This window comes from Pezoporus occidentalis, unplaced genomic scaffold (genome assembly GCF_034315485.1).
Source record: "Pezoporus occidentalis ecotype Australia unplaced genomic scaffold, CSIRO_AGI_Poc_V1 ctg327, whole genome shotgun sequence".
In the NCBI taxonomy this organism is placed as follows: domain Eukaryota; kingdom Metazoa; phylum Chordata; class Aves; order Psittaciformes; family Psittacidae; genus Pezoporus; species Pezoporus occidentalis.
Genome location: NW_026915235.1, coordinates 222,198 through 240,941, shown reverse-complemented (window position 1 = coordinate 240,941; position 18,744 = coordinate 222,198). Strand labels below are relative to the sequence as shown.

The 18,744-nt window shown below is 38.5% G+C and overlaps 1 protein-coding gene across 12 annotated transcripts in view; it reads left to right on the top strand.

The window, feature by feature from the left end:
- Positions 1 to 18,744, top strand: part of ARMC9 (armadillo repeat containing 9) — a 72,074-nt gene that overhangs the window by 15,000 nt on the left and 38,330 nt on the right. For 8 of the 12 annotated variants that reach the window (XM_062628991.1, XM_062628986.1, XM_062628985.1 and 5 more), the window contains 3 exons: positions 3,261 to 3,359; positions 10,881 to 10,916; positions 18,187 to 18,221. In XM_062628991.1, the coding sequence (XP_062484975.1) occupies positions 3,261 to 3,359; positions 10,881 to 10,916; positions 18,187 to 18,221 (170 nt within the window). The remainder of the gene's footprint in view (positions 1 to 3,260; positions 3,360 to 10,880; positions 10,917 to 18,186; positions 18,222 to 18,744) is intronic. The other 4 variants (XM_062628990.1, XM_062628988.1, XM_062628989.1 and 1 more) reach the window with 1 other exon arrangement.

The following is an 18,744-nucleotide window of genomic DNA, read 5'->3' as shown; positions in this document are numbered from 1 at the left end:
TGTCTTTTTGCTAATGAAACACAGCACTTTGGATGAGAGATGTCTTCTGTTGCCTCTGTGTACTGGGATAAAATTAGTGCAGAATATGGATTGAATTGTTCTGGCTGGGAAATCTTCAAGAAATTATCACCGTCTCACAAGACAGATCTCTTCTGAGAGTCCCCTTTTTGAGCTTTGGCGTCAGCAGTGATTAGAGGGCATTTCTGTGACTACTGCTTGCAATCCAGCCTGTCAGAGGTTGTTGTGTATTTAAAACTGCTGCCAGGTCTGTTTTAAATTACAGTATGGTGGAAACAATTGTGTCATCAAAAATGCTGGTGAGGAAAAGCTTTGCTCTCTGTTCTACTGAGCTCAACTTGTTCATTTAGTTGGTAAAGGGAGCTGGGGTAGGAGTAGTGAATGAGTTGCGCAATGTGGGAAATGGGTCGCACATGTGACTGTGGAAGGTACAACTTTCTTATGAGTATTTTTTATACAAAGATGATTTTATGCTTCATCTTTTGTGCCATCTTCTCTTCAAACATGCAAGAAGTACTATAATTTCTGTATAACCTGAGAATTACTCTTGTGGCAGATGTTTGTGGCCTCTAGATCCTTTTAAAGGAGCTGTGAATTATTAACAGGGAGAATGAGCTAGGAATTCCTATGCTGCATGCTGAAGAGTCAGTATGTACCTTCCTCCAGTCATCAGCGTGAAAGTCTTGTATTTCATTAAAAGAATTTGCCTGTAGGCGTGAGCTTTGCTTTAGAGCAGATTAGGAAAGGTATATGCTCACATGAGCTCTGGTAACAATGAGAAGTATGTAGTAATTAATTTGCTGCCTTGTATTTCACACTTCAGTGCTCTCCAAGGTGATATACCCTTATGTTCTGGAGGAGCCAGGCATTTTTATCTTTTGTTGTGAATGCCTGTTTCGTTTCGTTTGTTAGCCTTGTGCTGGGCAGTCATTTGATCCTTCCCAAGTGTGTCCAGAAGAGGGTGCTCTTTCGTTGGGAATCTTGGTTTCTGTCATTTCCGACTCCAGAGTGGAGTTGAGTACTGACTAAAATAATGTTGAAGTTACAGCATTCTGAATTTGAAGGGTTTTATTATCTCGCCATAGGGCTGGAGCACCTCCCGTGTGAAGACAGGCTGAGGAAGTTGGGGCTGTTCAGCCTGGAGAAGAGAAGGCTGCGTGGAGACCTCATAGCAGCCTTCCAGTATCTGAAGGGGGCCTATAGGGATGCCTGGGGATGGAGTGTAGTGACAGGACAAGGGGTAACGGGTTAAAACTTAAACAGGGGAAGTTTAGATTGGATATAAGGAAGAAGTTCTTTACTGTGAGGGTGGTGAGGCACTGGAATAGGTTGCCCAGGGAGGTTGTGAATGCTCCATCCCTGGCAGTGTTCAAGGCCAGGTTGGACGAGGCCTTGGGTGATATGATTTAGCATAAGGTGTCCCTGCCCATGGCAGGGGGGTTGGAACTAGATGATCTTAAGGTCCTTTCCAGCCCTAACTATTCTATGATTCTATGATTCTGTAAGTGTCCCATTCGTTCAATAGTCTAGGTCCTCTCAGCTGTTCTGGGGAATTTAATAATTGTTGTGAAATCAAGTAGTTCTATTGTGGTATAGATTTCCCAAAACAAAAAACCTAAGCCTGCTGATATGTTTTGCATTAAATCATAAAGTACTGTGCTGTGTAACTCATATTTATTCTTTCTGCTGTGCAAGACAGCATAGGTTCTGCTTTTTAACTAGACAGTACATCAGCATTTCATAAGTATAAAGCACAAAACTGCTTCGTACTTACTGTTGGACGGCTTACCTTTTAATTGAGGAAAATCTGTATGCAAGCATAGGTGTGACAAATTCTGTTTTACTTCTAGATTCCCCGAAAGTGTTTAGTGTTAATATCATGAATACCGTAACTACTCCCAGATGAAGAGGGTTTACGTTTTTCTTAATTTTGTAGAATCACAGAATGATTAGGGTTGGGAATGACCTTACAGATCATCTAGTTCCACCAACCATGCTACGGGCAGAAACACCTTGCTTTAGACCAGGTAGCTCAGAGCCCCATCCAACCTGGCCTTGAGCACTGCCAGGAATGGGGCATCCACAACTTCCCTGGGCAACCTGTTCCAGTGGCTCACCACCTTCACAGTGAAGAATTTATTCCTAATATCTAAATTCACCCTTTTTCATCTTAAGGCCATTCCCCTTTGTCCTATCCCTACCGGGCCTTTTCAAAAGGCCCATTCCAGATTTCTTGTAGGCCCCCTTCAGATACTGGAAGCTGCTGTAATGTTTCTCTGGAGCCTTCTCCAGGCTGAAGAACCCCAGCTTTCCCAGCCTGTCTTCACAGAAGAGGTGCTCCAGCCCTCTCAATATCTGCATGGCCTCCTCTGGACTCACTACAACAGGTTCATGTCCTCATTATGTTGGGGGCTCCAGAGCTGGATGCAGTATTGCAGGTGTGGTCTCACCAGAGTAGAGGAGGAGTATCACCTTGTTCAGCCTGCTGGTCACATTCCTTTTGATGGAGCCTGACATACAGTTGGCCTTCTGGGCTGCAAAACTGCTGACAGCACACTGTCAGCTCATGTGGAGCTTCTCATTAATGAACATCCCCAAGTCCTTCTCCTCAGGGATGCTCTCAGTCCAGTAGCTACACTGCTTATAGCTGTGCTTGGAATTGACCTGACCCAGCTGTGGGACCTTGCACTTGGACTTGTTGAACTTCATTAGGTTTACGCTGGCACACCTCTCTATCCCTGTCAGGATCAATAGTGTGTCAACCACACCACACAGCTTGGTGTTGTCACCAAGCTTGCTGAAAGTGCTTGATCCAGCTGTCCATTTCATCAGCAAAGACGTTAAACAGTTCTAGTCCCAATACCAACCCTGAAGAACACCACCTGTATTCATGTCCATTTGGACATTGAGTTGTTGACTGTAACTTTTGAGTGCAACTATCGAGCCTATTCCGTATCCACCAAGCAGTCCATCCATCATATCCATGCCTCTCCAGTTTAGTAATAAAGATGTCATGCAGGACAGTGTCAGATGTTTTATGGAACTTTAGTTCTGTCCTGAATTTCTGAACAGAAGTGTAGTTGCAGTAAATACTTTGTGTTTGCATCAATGAGTCTCAGGTGTGTGATTTTTTTTTTTTTGCCCTCTAGAGAAAAAACAAAACAACAACCTTTAGTATAGAAACACTTGTCTGGTAGAAAGTGTAAGTTTTATTATAATCCTGTTCTGTTTCCTAATTTTAGATCACACCAGGGTACCTTCAAAGTGTTTGTGTTCGCTTGTGTAACAATCAGATGAGACAAAAGGTAGCACATAGTATCGACTTCACAAGGCCTGGAACTGTAAGTATTCATGTTTGGTTTTCTTGCAGTAACTGTCTCAGGAGACAATACCACTTAAACTGTAATTTGAACAACAAATGTGAGATATAGTAAAGGCAAAACATCATGTGTCATGTGTCCAAGCTTGTATAAGAATATAGCAATGCAGAAGATTTTGTTGATCTCAAATGCTGGTGAAATGACATGGTTATATGGTCATAGCTGCATAAGTATGGTTAATTCTGTTGTTATGATAATGGTAAGATGTGTATCTGTTTAAATGCTAACTGAACATTTGAAAAACCAAAACAAACCTAAGACTAATATCCTGAGTGTGGTTTGATGGCACATCTTAGCCAATTTAATAATTTAGCTAAAAAGGGGTGGTGCTGTTGTTCAGCTCTGGACACATGTTCTGTTCCTTTCTGCTGTCAGTGATGCTCTTATAACCTAGAGTGATTTGGCTTAGCCAGCTAAAGGAGAAATATCAAACAGGATCATGGGAACATAAGGAGAAAAGAAGAAGAAGGGAGAACTTCCCTTATTTGTAAAACCTAGCTGTTAGATGAGCATTTAGATGGTACACCCAAGCCAGCTTGTTGATTTACATGATGAGCTTTAATTCCCTATCTGAGGATCTTTGATCTTACTAATAAGCAGCTCCCTAGGTTTTTTCTTCTTACTTCACCAGCCTCTTATTCCTTTTCAGATGGCTGCAGTATACCGAGCTGCTTGTGCCCATTAGTGTTCTGCTCAATCTCTTCTGCCTGAATGAAAAGGGAGCTTTTTGTCCCAGGAGCAGAACCATCTGAACCATCTTAGGATAGTTTCTAGTGTCTGTGAAACTGCCTGGGGGTGTGAAATTTTAAATGACTTAGTGGTAGTGTAAGAGCTGTTCAGTGGTACAACCATTTTTATTACCTAGTTTGTTAAAATTTTTCAAATACACATTAACATTAAAACTGCATTAAAACATTTTAGTATTAAAATATTGTGTGCCAGTGCTTTACAAACTGAAGTCATGAACTATGCTTATTATTTTTGCCACAGCAGACTTTCATGTATACATAACTTTGTAGTAGGAGAGCTTTGTGAAGTATCAAAGGAAAAGCGGAAGAAAATAAGATTCTTGCTCATTATTCTAGCCAACATTTTTAATAACAATGATGCTATGGGTACGTTTTGTTGCTCTTGAAAATTATTACAGAAATATGATGAGATAATAAAAATGCTCCCTTTTTATGTTCTGATATTTTCAGTGATAAATATTATTCCTCATTGCTCTGTTTAAGCTGTTTTAAATGCCTTCACTTCCCTGTTAATGATCAGATCTTCTTTCTCTGACCTGCCGTGTATTTGAGAGGTGTACTCTTAGCAGCTATTGCAGGCTGCGTATCCCAGGGTTTTGAGAAGCAACCAGGATCTCTGCTTATCTGCTACCTTAGCAATAGGGTCTGCTCGTAACTCTTCTCTCTTCAGATTTACACCCTGTCTGTAGTGCATGGTTATGCCGTGTCCCACCCTCTAATGTACCTCCTGCCCCATCTTTCTTATGACCAACAGTTCTCAGAGGTCTGCCCTCTTTCCCTGCCAATGGCTTTCTAAGGTCATGCTGTATGTACCCCAGTAGTCTTCTGTATTTTTACCATCTGATGTTGCGGTTGCGTGTGTCTCCTAGCTCCCCTTCCCTGTACTGAGACCGTTCATTCTGTGCAGCCACGTTCCCTCTTCTATCTGTTCCTGCTTTCTGCTTGCATCAAGGCTTCTCATTTTCTCCTGTGATTTGAAGACACTTAATTTGCCCACTCTTGTTATTTCTTTTCTTTCTATCATGAGTTAATCCTCTGATCTCTTGAAGCCCTTTTGGGCAAAGTGTCCTCCTTATGCCAGGTGCTGATTGTTTTCTTTATCCACTCTGCAGGAAGTGCAGAAGTGGCTGAAGATGTGTCTTCACTGATAAAAACTGGATGGATTATTTCTAGACTGCATATGACTTGCTATGCCCCTGTCACAGATGTAATTTCAGGATAAACATCTGTCCTTGTGTGGTTTAGCCTTTAGGTATAGGCATCTGTTTCCTTCTCTATGAAATAAAGACTTTAAAGAGTTTTAAGAACAATAAGTGATCACTGAAGAAGTGGATTAGCAGCAGTGTATAAGCACAGTATTTCAGCCAGAATCTCTGTCATTGGGGTTTTTTAAGGGACCACTTGTGGCTGATGCTTGATTCTTCCTCCAGGACAGATTAGGCAACCAAAATCTCCTGCAGCCATGCTTCTTCATTTTCCTTCTAGTAAAGATGCTCAACTGTGAAATGACTGTTGGTCTTATGCATCATGTTTATTTACTGTTGCTTTTCTAAAAGCATTTTTAAAGTATTTCTGCTTCAGAAGCACCTTTGCCACCATACTTATGCCCCTGTGGCCAGTTTACCACAGTCTCCAGCAATGTAGGTAGGTCAGAGAAAGAGGATTTGGTGGTGGTGGATTTTTTCCCCCTCCTAGAATTAAATTTTTGCCTCCTTCCTGTCTCAAGTTAGCCAGTTTAAGATGAGTAAAACTGTGTTCTTCTGGCAGAGCTATATCTATTTTTATACTAGGCTTTACTAGCATAACTATTTCTGTGTGACTTTATCTCCTTTTGCCCATACTATGTGTAGTAGTTGCTGTGCCAGCAAAGTTCTCAAGTGAAGGACCAGAACAGCAAGAACTCTGAGACTGTTTAGATTAAGGGTTTCTCAACTATTTTAGGTTGCTCCTTGACAGTGAGGTTATAGTAGCTACTGTGGTTGAAATCTGATGTTTCTATAAGCAGACCCACACACTCAGGCTGTCTGAGGCGTTAACCACATTTTGGAGGGCTAATCGCAGTCTTTGCTTGCAGACCTTCGTTGCATCATAACCGGGTTTCTTCGTCTTATGCTTTTGTCCACACTTGGTTCATCATATTTTCTTGTTTGTTTCCCATGTAGAGAGTTCTGGTTTTATAAGTGAATAGCAAACACATAGAAACACAAGTAAGTGGAAGAAGAAAATACATATGTAACCCATCTTCTGAGAAGAAAAATGAGACTCCTTCCTAATCATCCCAAAATACTTCTAACCACTCCTTGACTCTGTTGATCCAATAAGCCAGATAAGATGAACTAAAAACAAAATTCTGACTGTTTGCCACTAGGCTGCTAAGGCATCCCATTACTTTAAGGATTCCAAATACCTCATTGTTACACACTTAGATGTTTTTGTTCTATCCTTAAGTGGTTTCAGGTTTTTGCATAAGTTTTGGAATAAAGCTGGAGGCATTGTGACCTGGACTAAGTAGTAGCATAAGCTTGCAACATCTGTGCTGGATTTGTGTTGGAAGATCCCTTCACTTTTTTACTCATATCTGATTAGAGACATTGCAGTGTGTTTTTTCTAGCTACTCCATTTAACAAAACTCCTCTGCCGTAGAGGCAGTCACCTGTAGAGTTGCAAGGGGGAAGAGACTAGTGGGGGGGCAGCTCCTTTGCTCATCCTTACCACTTGGTCACTGTGTAGGCAAGGTGAGAGGTTTAAAAAAGCAAAAGGTCAATGTCTAAAGAGTTTTGGCAGGCATTAAATATAGTGGTTTGTTGGGGTTTTTCCCCCATTTTGCCTTGAGTTTTCAGGATTTGACTCTGTCTCACTGACGTCACCAACGTCAGGACCAGCCTCTGAAATAAACTAGTTTTGGTGGATCGATATCACTAAATAGATGAGCAGAAAAGAAAATCATTAGCAAGGAAGTTACTTTATGTTGTACTGACATGCAGCCTTAAATTTCTACCACTTTTACTTAGGGAATGAGTGGACGTGCATTACATAGTTTGGAAAGAGGAGGTGCTTGAGTTCACTGTACTGGCGCAACTTGGGACAATCCAGGTTCTGAAGCAGGTTCTAAGAGCAGAAAATGTTAAAGCTGCATCATGCTCAGAGATGTTTAGTTGAGCTCTACAGTGTATTATGTTAAATCAGCTACACTACACTGGTAGTCTTAAGTTATACCGGGAAGGAGCACTGTACCACTGGGAAGGAGCATTGTGCTAGTGCTGTAACCAAAATGAAGTATTGCCCAAGGAAATGAAAGAGTATGCCTTGGATTATATCCTTGGTAGCCTTATTTATGTGCAAATTTGATTTTGTTCCCAGTGCATTGTACTCTGTGCTCAATTTTTAACGTCAGGAAAGTAGCATTGTGTAATATAAAGCCTTGAGGTCTCAGACTTTGAAATTACAATAAAGGTAATGTGTATCCCTTACTAATGTGTTCTGGTTTTGTACAAACATCAGCTTCCTGGTTTGCTGCTCCATGGCTGAAGGCCTGTCCTTTCATACTGGAATAAATTTGTATTGAGGCAATAAATCCCAGAACAAGTCTTTCTTACCAAACTGGCTTTAAGACCTGTGGCATTGACATCTTTTAACCAAGAGACTTTCCCTGTGTAATCATACCCACAAAATCTGACTTAGTATGGGCCTCTGGTTTTGTGCTCTCTTGTAAGATGGCTTGATTCTCCTCCTTTTGCAGAGCAACTTCATGCCTCTTGCCAGCTCTCTGACCTCCTGGGTCAGCTTGTGAGCTTGATCTACAATCCATTAACAGGACACATCTGCTGTATATGGCGGGAGAGAGGCTACACTACTGTGTTACAGTTGGGAGATGTTTCCAAAGCTTCTCTAAAGATGTGTTTTACCATAAGGCCTTTTTCCTATCTCCAGTTGAATGTTATTGCCATCTTCCATCTTTTAATTTGACATGTGTGGTCCTAAACTGGGAGATGAGAAACCTGAGAGAACTGTTAGAGCAAAAGGTCTGGATCCAAGAATAAGAGGTGAGAATACCAGCTCTGAAAAGCTGAGGAAACATTCATTTGAGGATTTAATCAGATTCCTGACTTTCTAATGTTCATTTAGACAGGGGACTGATGTGGGTAATGGTAAATTTGAAAAGAATAGTTTTAAATACAGTGATCTGTCATAGTCCTCTATATCTTTAATATTCTTGAGGTAATTTTAGGGGGTTTGGTTTGTTTCTGTGTGTATGTTGTCTTTATTTCTAACAGTGATTTGTCTGGTGGGTAACAAGCACTGGTTGTAGTTTTTTGATGACTGTGATTTTGTGTTTAATACACATTGTGAAGCCAAGAGAATTCTGGATTTTTATCACTGTAGTGTTGTACATTCACTCCCCATCAGAAGTAGCATAGGCTCGAGTCGAAAACCCACAAATAGATTTTTCTAACTTGAGTAAGATATACACCTTCCTGGAATTTCTTTGCATTAGGGATAATGTAATAAGAGTCTCTAAACTTTGGATTAAAAAAAAAGGAACTGCTTCTTCAGATGCACAGTTTCTGACAATAGCCAAGATGTGTGTTAACCACTGGAGAATCTTTCTCTGACTAGAAAGCTGTATTGTATTTTGCATATATTGTTCCTGTGTAATTGAATAAATGCCCATTATGTTGTTACTACTATTCAGTCTATTTACCTGTAACCACGATTAAGTGCATTAATGTCCCTTGCAAGTTTTAGGTCTTTTTTTGGCACAATTCCTGAAGCTTTGAAGTGCAATCTTTTTTCTTTTTTCTTTTTTTTTCCCCCTAAGTTCTGTCACTGGACGGAAGCTCTTCTATAAAGTGAAGCTGTCATTTACAAACTGTGAACAAGGAGGAATTTTAAAAATCTTTTAAATGTTCTGGGATAACTGGAGAGGCTGGCATGGTCTCTTTTTTTGGTTTTTTTTTTCCTCTTGTACTCTGTGCTTTTTTTCCTCAAACTTGCTTTTTACTGCAGATATGAACATGCCATCAAACTGTAATAGTTGGCAAATATTCTGTTTTTCAATTGTGAAAGTGTTTTCTGCACCAGGAGGCCACGTGAAACCCAGGAGGAAGGGTAACAAGTTTTTTTGTTTGGCTTTTTTTAATCTCTCTGAACCATTCAGAGTGGATTCACTGAGTGTCATCTGGATGTGTGCTCTTTCATTTAAAAATAATATACAGCAAACAGCATCTACCCTAAGCAAACATTTCTTAGGATGAAATGTATCAGTCTTCTCCATCCCTGCCCATGCGAAGAAACAAATCTACCTGTTTATGTAAACAAAGAGAAGTCCTTTTTTTTTTCCTGCTGCTATGGTATATGATGTCTTTTGCACAAGTTGCATAAATTTCTCATCTTGTAAAGTGTTGCCATCAGTAGTGGTTTCCACAAGCATTTCCTCTTACTGACCTCAAATTGTGGAACAGCCCAAGTTAGAAGGGACCTTGCAGGTCATCTGGTCCATCTCGTTTCTTATAATATTAAAACTTTCCTTTAATGTCATTTTTGTCTTGATGCCTGTGTACATTTTCAGTGGCTCAGGTCATGCATGTGTTGAAATGACCTCTTGTCATGATACTGGTTTCTTTTGCTCACTTACTGGTCTCTATCGATGTTGTTCTTTTTAATCTTAAAATGACTTTGACAAGAACTGTCTATGTGCGTGTACAGCACCGTGAAAGTTAAAATACTCATTAACATCAGGGAATTCTGAATGTGATTGTAATAGAAAGAATAATAACAGATTTTAAAACTGGTTAAAGAATAGAAAGAATTTTATTTTCTCCTCACAGTAAGGAGTGGCAAGTTTCTTATACCTTCTATATAAAGCTGTATATGTCTGTTAAAGAGAAACCTTCTCTTCACAGTGTTTATGTGTTTATATGCCTCTAAAGTAAGTATTGGCAGGTTTGCAGAAAAATAATAAAAGGAGAATAATTAAAGTTGGTCTTATTTCATTGTGTTGAACTGTGCATTTTTATTTAGATACAAAGCTTTCTAAGTTAAATATTTTAGTCTAATTAAAGAGAATATAGCATATTTTTGTACTAAACTCCTCAAATCATGAATTACCACATTTTTTTTATTTTAGTAACTAAATCTTAGGTTTCCTTCCAGAGACTTTTTTGTAGCCTTTCAGGCTCTTTTTTCTCTTATCCTTGGAGCCTTTCAGGATGAGGAATTGTTAACATTGCTGAAAAACCTTAAATTGTCTCAGCTTTCATTATGTACTGGTGAGAAACTCCCAGTCAACACAATTTTGGAGAATACTTGCAGCTGCTTGCTCAGAAGCTGAGGTCTTCTGATTGATCTGTTTTTTGGTATCTCTGTCTTAGCTGTGTCAGTGTAGTGAACAATAGAAGTCATATTCACATAAACGTGTCAGTGCCTTGTATGTAGGTATTCTAGCTGACAGTTATAATGGAATATTGTGCAGACTAGGTATGTTTGTGGGGTGTTGAAGGGAGAACTTATAATGTAAATATATCATGAAAAAGACACTGATTTCAATCTGAAAACATACAGTTATGTGGGTTGGGAAATGATGCTTATACTTTTCAAAGCTAATAGTTTGTTAATTTTTAGCTAATTTTGAGTTATTTTTTTTTAAGAACTGTGTATTTCTCTGTGATTAATTTCTGTTAACTTATTTTTTTTAATCTTCTTTATTTTAATGTGTGCCTGTTTGCCCATAAAGGGATATTACTCTATGAGCCCTTGTGATGACGGATATGTAAGTGTCTATATCTTTATATCCTTTCACATGCCTGCTCAGTCTGTCACAGTCTATATTTCTCTTCATTTCACAATGTGTAACAATTTTCTGTGCATTTTAACTTGTCATGATATTAATTGTATGGTTTATGAAGAGCCAAAAAATGTGGAAGGCTTGGAATTTCTGCATGTGCAGAATAGAAGTTCTGAGTAACCTTACAGCTTCATAATACATGTAACACAGCATGTCAACAAAAGAGTAGCTTTGTCTACAACTTCTACATGAAACACAACTGCTTATAGCATGCAGAAAGCAATTGTTTCTTCCATATGAACATCAGGGTCTATAGCATACACTGTCTCTGAAATACGCCCAACACTAGCTGATCCCACAACACCTTTGACAAAGCAAATAAACATTATCGCTTAACATAATAAAGCAAATTGAGTTGTGCTCTTCAGAGATGTGTCATGTTTTGTTTGCATTCTTAATTTCTAAAGTGAAACTTCTGTAGTAAAGATTATGAAATCTTTTCATAGAATTAAAATCTATCTTCTTCCATTGAAAACTGGACATGCAAAATGGGATTCTGTGTACGGCCTATGATTTCTGTAACCCAGATGGGAGTTTGGCAATATTACAAGTACACCATAAGTATCTAATTTTGCCCATAGTCAGTGCATTCTTTGCAAAGAGAGGAAATGAGTCTACTTCTAAGTAATTCAGTATGTAGTCAATTCATAAAGGTGATTGACACCAATTCTGAAAAATGTCAGTGAGTATTCTACTCAAAATAATCTATATTTTTTATCTCTTTCTTTGGTTAAAACAAGATTTAATCTTTCAAGAACAACTGCTCTTTTTCAAATTTATTTGTCACCTTGAATTAAGTGATCCCTGTGGGCACACAACTTCCTGCTTAAAACATTTGTTTCGAGAAATGTTTCTGGAATTATTTAATGCAATGGGCTATTTCTTTTTATCTTTATGTAGGGAACACTAACCCATTCACCTATGTTAAAAATATCACCTGTATCAATCAATCCATTCCATTTGATGATGTGAATGTTCATAACAGGCACCTTTTGCTTGACGTTTAGCATTTTGCTAAATAATGGTCTGTTTTGAGATACAGAAAAGTTTATTACAGATGAAAATTATTTATTAAATTGTCTTTGCTGAAAAAAGTTTTTTACTTATACAGGTAGCCTTAGTTAAATGTAACTTTATATGATGTAAAATGTAGTAACTTACAGCACAGAGTTTATAAAGTTTCTGTAAAGCTAACTGACTCTAATTCTGAGGTATTTCTTGAATACAGAGATAGCCTTCAGCCACCCTTCACTGTTTATATGTGGTACCTTATACATTTTTCTGACATTTTTTCTTATCATTACATGATCACATATTATTGTGACTCTTTCTATGTACAGAAATCTGTACATAAATCCATCTTATATGGCAAGTGGGAAGTTTTCATAACAGCATATCCGAAGTGTAAGTAAAAAAATTTAAAAACATTTGCAGATCTTATGAAATAAGTTTGCGTAGACCTGCCAGCTTACAGAAGCACAGAGTCTAATCCATCATAGGCTGCATGTAGCAGCCTTGTTGTCATTAGATATAACAAATGAGCTCAGCAGAAATTTGAGTTCTAATGATAGGTACAAATTTGCTCAAACTCTGGTTTTACTCTTCACATATTCATCATGAGTCTTTGATTATTACTTCCAAATCTGCATTGAATTTACACTGGATTTTTATAGGACATTTTCAGACTGGTAACTGAGGACAGAATCTGGCTTTCAGCTTTATTCAGCATATTATGAATATATACATTAAATAGCAAAGTGGAATTGGTTTGGATACTGGGCTACAGTATTTGATAAAATCAGTTGTGGTTTTGGCTTACATATGAAATGCATCTGTTTTCTTTTATAAATATTGGTTTTATTTTTATTCCCTTTGAACTTTTTTGTTTCATTCAACGCTGTTTGTATTCATGCCTCGCTTCATTCAAAAATGAAGGGCTGCCATCTGTGGCTAATCTGCATCATGACAGAATTACTGGACTTAATATGGCACCTGGTTTGGCTTTGGCAAGAACCAACACAAACATAAGTCATACTCCACGATCCTACCACAATGAGCTATACTTGGGCTGTTGTTTTCTTGTGTTTGTCTGCCTTCCTTTCCTTAATGTACCTAATTTCTGCATGTGTTTCAATTATGACAAATATTTCTGTCTGAACATGGGCTTTGCATGAAAAGTATTTTGTTCAAGATTAAATCTGTGAATGCTGGGAGTCAGCTATTGCAGATGAGTCATATACACCCCATGTTTTTCACACTCGTTCGTTCACTGGCAGTTTAAGGGATCCTGTTACTCAAAACGTTGAGTTAATATTTAGTGTGTTCCAGGAAAGGTAAGATCAGGGAAAAGGCTTGGGAGAAAATGCTGAGGAAATAAATTCTTTTTGGTCTAAGAAATCCAGTAGTAAAGAGGAGCTATGTAACCTTGGCTGATTGAGGCGTTGTCTGGTAGTTGATGTGATGGATGTGCAATAAGGAAGTTGCCTATCAGCAGTGCCTGTGACTGCCTTCAGTCTGTGGGCTTGGATTCATCACCTGGAGATGAAGATCGTAGTGTTTCTACTAACCTTACAAGAATATGAATAATTTACTTTCTATGGAGAGCTTTGGGGGCTATGAATGCACAGTGCTGATGGTTTTACTTTCTCTTATCCAATTGTTTGATTGCAGCTGTTTAAGTCCCAAATTTCCAGCATCCAAATACTTTCCCAAAAGCACAGTATACATGGAGTTTTGCATTATTGCCACTGGAACAAGAAGTTACCAGAGTTCAGCACTTAGATTTGAGAACGAACACCAGGACAGAGAACAGGTCTATCATGGTCAAAAAAACCCAGGCAGCCCAAAGGAGCTCTGTTCTGACCACTTCCTGACTTCAATATTAACCTTTTCATCAGTTAAATGTATCCCTTTGTTCCTAAAAATAATTTCAAAGGCTTCGTCTTTTTACGTGTATCTGCAACATAGAAGTCCATTTATAAAAGCATATGGCTAAAGTTTTACGAAGAACTTTAAGAGTTTTGTTACTAATTTGGTGATAGGGCAGGTTTTTGTTCCTGAGAATCTCTTGCTTTTGCCTTCTGTGGTAGAAATGTGTGAGAGGGGTGAATATTGGTTCAGCTGGCAGTCCCACCAGCAGCAGTGGGTATGGAAGCTTGTCTTTGGATTTTGTGTATACAAAGGTAGTGGTGAAGACAATGATGTTTTTCCACTGGCTTGATTATATATCTTAAATGAGGTGTGCTGATGCAAGTAAGCCCAAGAGTTGATTTGTAGAACCCAGCTATATTTGAGGCGTGGTTTTCCTTTTGTTAAAGCTAATGCAAAGAACTAGAGCTTAACACAGCTTTTGGGAGTTAGGTTCTGTAAAGATATTTAACTCTGTAAATATCCTGAGATTGGAACAGCTCAGTTCCATAGCAAAGAGGAGAAACAGAAACAAACAAACAGATACTACCTAGTGAAATGTCAAAGGAGATGTTGAGGCCAGTGTATTTGCTTTGGTGGGCTGCCTGCTAGTAGAATCCATAATGCGCGTTTACTCTTTCATGCTTATGTGGGGCAAGGCGCTTTGTGAGGTGGAGAAGAGCACCCTGCTTAAGGAATAAGAGTATCAAACCAAGATAAAATGAAATGTTTGGTTGGGTCTGTATTTTTGTTCTAATTAGAAATGTTAATGTGAAGGAAGCAATGAACTTTTCAGCAGAATATGGGTTGTATTACCCAGGCATAATTTCCACTCACTTCCATAACACAGTGCTTCCTATTGCTGAGACTGCTGCTTCCAACTGTGAAATCTGCCAGCATTAAGAATGACGCATGGGGCTCAGTACTAACTGTTACAGCCTTTCGGGGGTATTGGCTGGAGCAGGCACTCCTTGCTGCTGCAGGAGGTGCTAAAAGCAGCAAAGGAAGGGATGCAGAGGTGGTGCCAGCCAGACTGGCAGTAGTCGAGGAGCAGGAGCTGAAAAGGCCATGGTATGAGGAGGAGAAAGGCTCGCATGGTAGCAGGACTCTGAGGATCTGGAGTGCCACATGTCTTCCCTCTTTAAAAGCAAGAATAAAAAGATGAAAAGTTGAGAGAGTTTATGGGGAGAGGTAGCCTGGGTGTTGAATTGAATGATCAGCACTTGGTGGTACTGCGCTTTGATCACTTGTTTGAAAATTAAACTGACAGAAAGCGGAAAGTCTTTTCAGACCCATTTAGCAATAGATGGAGGGTGTGTAATGCTGTCCCTCAGCATGCTGCATGGCTGTGTGCTTCACAGGGTGCCTCAGCTGTCTGACCCGAAGTAGTGCAGACCCTGAAATTGTAGGCCTACAAGACACAGGAGATCTCCTGGGTTGTGTAACCGCCAAAAAATGTTCAGCGATACAATTCTCTAGCCATATTTTACTGCAACTCTTATTCTTATAAAATTCTTAAATTAGAGGCCTAGATAAATTCCAAAACAGGAAAATATTTGAACCAGGGTTGTTACTGTACTGTATCAGCTACTGTTAGCTTGTTTTGCTGAATCATACCGCCATGATCGAAAGTTAAATATGTTGGTTTTCTGTGTGCGGTGGTTGTGCCATAAGCATTTGATTGTTTAATTGCAAAATAATAATTTTTAGCTTTTGCATACTGCCATTCATTGGTAGACCTCAAATCCCAGCTTATTCAAGAGATTTATGCCTCTCTTTGCTTTCCAGATGAGAAAAGTTGAGTCCCAGAGATGTGAAATGACATGTTTCAATTGTCTGCACTTGGTAGCTGGGTCAGGCCTAGAAGCAGATCTCCTGAGACCCAAACTGATGTTTCATTCAGTATGCCATACTAGATGGATACAGATTAGCTACTAATGACTAATTGCAATCATAAAAATGAAGAAATGAAATCTCTGCCTGTAATGTGGTTGCATTCTTTCTGCTTATCAGTGGTGCTGCCCATAGTCAATCAGATTCAGAAATGAAAGTGCAGTGAAAGATAAACTAAACCTGAAAAAATGATCCCGTTTCTGCTTTGCCTCATTGAATCTGACATAATACAAAGTGTTTTCTTGTTGTTTTCCCAAAAACACCAAAAGCCTGAGAGTGCTTCCTTCTCCGTGTGCAGGTTCTAGACTGATAAACTTGGGTCCAATCAGGAAAAAATGTTGGACAAGAAGGCTCTTTCTCCTGGTGGTCCTGCCCTCAGAGCTCTGGTGTAGGGTCTGCCTCGCTGTGGTGCCTTTTTGGTGCAGGTAGACCACAGAGCCAAACCGTAGTAAATGGTTTGCTGTGCTTCATCTGCCAGCTTACAAAGTAATTTGGAAATTAATGGGACTTTGTCCTGCTTGATCTGATTTTTTATTTTTAAATCTGAATTTAGATAAAACTTTTCTAATTGAAGTTTCTGTAGTTTTAAATTTGTAACATCTTGCAAACTCTTACACTTGCCAAACAGTTTTATTTGTGTGGAAGGGTGATGCATGTACTAATTATATATACACTAAATATCTGCCAGTTAGATATGTTTTAGTTCATTTTAGTTGGAGCATGTTTTTAAGGCAGCAAAGAAGTGGTGGGTAAAAAGGACTTTGTTGAGAAGCAGAAAGCTTTTATATGCATCTGTTTACTCTTAGTGACCTGCCTATTTGTTTTCCCAGTATTGTTCTTTGTCTCACCTTCTCATCTACAAGGGCTCTCTCTTTTGCCTTAATGGACTGTAGTCACTTTCTTCCCATTTCCTTTAATGAAGAAGGGTGCTGAGAAAGGCAACGAAAATGATTTGTGATTTCACTGAGCACTCCAGTACAAGATGAAAGGTTTTGACTGGGAAAGCAGTTTGTTTAAACAAAAGTTAACTTTTTATATTCATCAAAAAGGCTAAGGAAAATTAGTACAAGTAAATAAGGGGAAAGCAGTTTAGATATGATACTTCGAAAGACATTTCTATTATGTAACAAACTATGATTTGAGAACTGCTGTCAAGACAGGTTAATTTTGATGTGTATGTCCTGTTGTCTATTGTGTGCAAGTAATTCATTGACTTAAACATAATATGCTTTCCAATGTGCGTATAAGCTTGTTTCACATCTAAGAGAGCAGTTCCTTGTATTACGAAGGATACCCATGAGGTAGTGTGTTCAAGAATATGTCAGCTAGTGTAATTCAATATTCTCTATGGTATTTCATGCTTTTTGTCTCCTAAATCCCTCAGTTTTAAATCTGACAATAGGCATCGATTATATAGCTCCCACTGAAAGAGGCTAGGTTAGAAGAGAAGACCAGTTTTAAAGGCATCAGTGGTAATGAGAGATTTTTTAGAAAGTGAGTAGGAACATCAACACAAAGAGATGACACTGAATATTTTGCAAATATGATATGTAGTTGACATCAGAATGCATGATATGAAGCACTCTTGTGCCAGTATTGCTGCTGCTTGCCTCACCTACAATTAGCTCTAGAAAAAGAATGTTACTGAATCAGACAACTTTTATATGGAACTTTTATATGGTGTGATATTCTTAAATTTTGGTTTATTCAGCAGTGATACCTGCATATGCTCTGTGTCACACTGCATCAGAAAGGAAATATCCAGGCTTACACTGAACTTATCCTAGGAAGAACCACTGAGAAATAGTATGCTATTCCATACTGGTTTTATCCATACTAAAATATATAATATTTTCTCTACATATTAATAATTATATATGGGGTATATATCAGTTGTGACAGGTACTCTGATAACATTAGTGTTGAAACAAAGAATTATAGCAAATTCAGATGCAGTGGTAGGTCTCCAGTGAACTTACTGAAACTTTAAGATATTAACATTTTTGAAGTCAATAAATGTGTTTAACAAGTGCTTTACCTTCCTCAGTTTACTCAGTGGGCTTCAGGTGGTAGTTCCTACTCACTTTTTTCCTTTTACTTTTTTTTTTTTTAATCCTTCAAGTGTAGGTAATTTTTAGAGTATGACAGTGAAGATAACATAGCCAGATCATAACAAAAGAGGTATTTACCTGTGAAACACTAAGAGAAAGAAAGATAAACACTGAAGTCCTCTCTTTCTTTAGCTGTGTTTCTATTTTGTAACGTAAGTTTTATAGGAAAAGAACTGCAGAACCTCAGTGAAAGAATTCTCTGCATGACGTTCATTAGTAACACTGCTGGTGTGAAATTTGGACTAATCTGTTACTATTTCCTTTTCTTCCTTTTTCTGATCCAGGCTTCCACTATGTTAAGAGCATCTATAGCCCCTGTGTAAGTATTTATTGCTGAGCTTCATTTATATCTATAGAGAACAGGAGGAGTTGTTTGTAAACTGAAGTGCACTGCCAGTTGTCTGCAAATGGGAACCACTCATCCCCTGTGTGCTTCCTCTGAACTCAGTGAACAGTAAATGCAAATATGTGGCCTGTATGCTTCTGTAGAGCAGGTTCAGTTACATTCTAATTTCAGCAGGATGTTGCTAATCCAGCAAATCTGCCACTCCACACCTGTGAGTTGGTTGCTGTGTTTTCTTTACTGTTTCTACACATTACAGTCCTGTTGTTGTAAATGGTTTGCAAATCCACAAATCCAGAAAAAGGGGGAATTGGTAATGTGGATTTTGGGGTACTTCAAGTTTAATTTTTTTTGTAACTTACTACATTTTGATTTATAAGATCTAATAGAGATGGTATATCTGAGCTAAAGGTTTTATTAAATTTTTTATATGCTGTTTTGATGCTTTTATTGTTTACAAGATAGTTAAAGGGACAATTACACATATAACACAAAATCT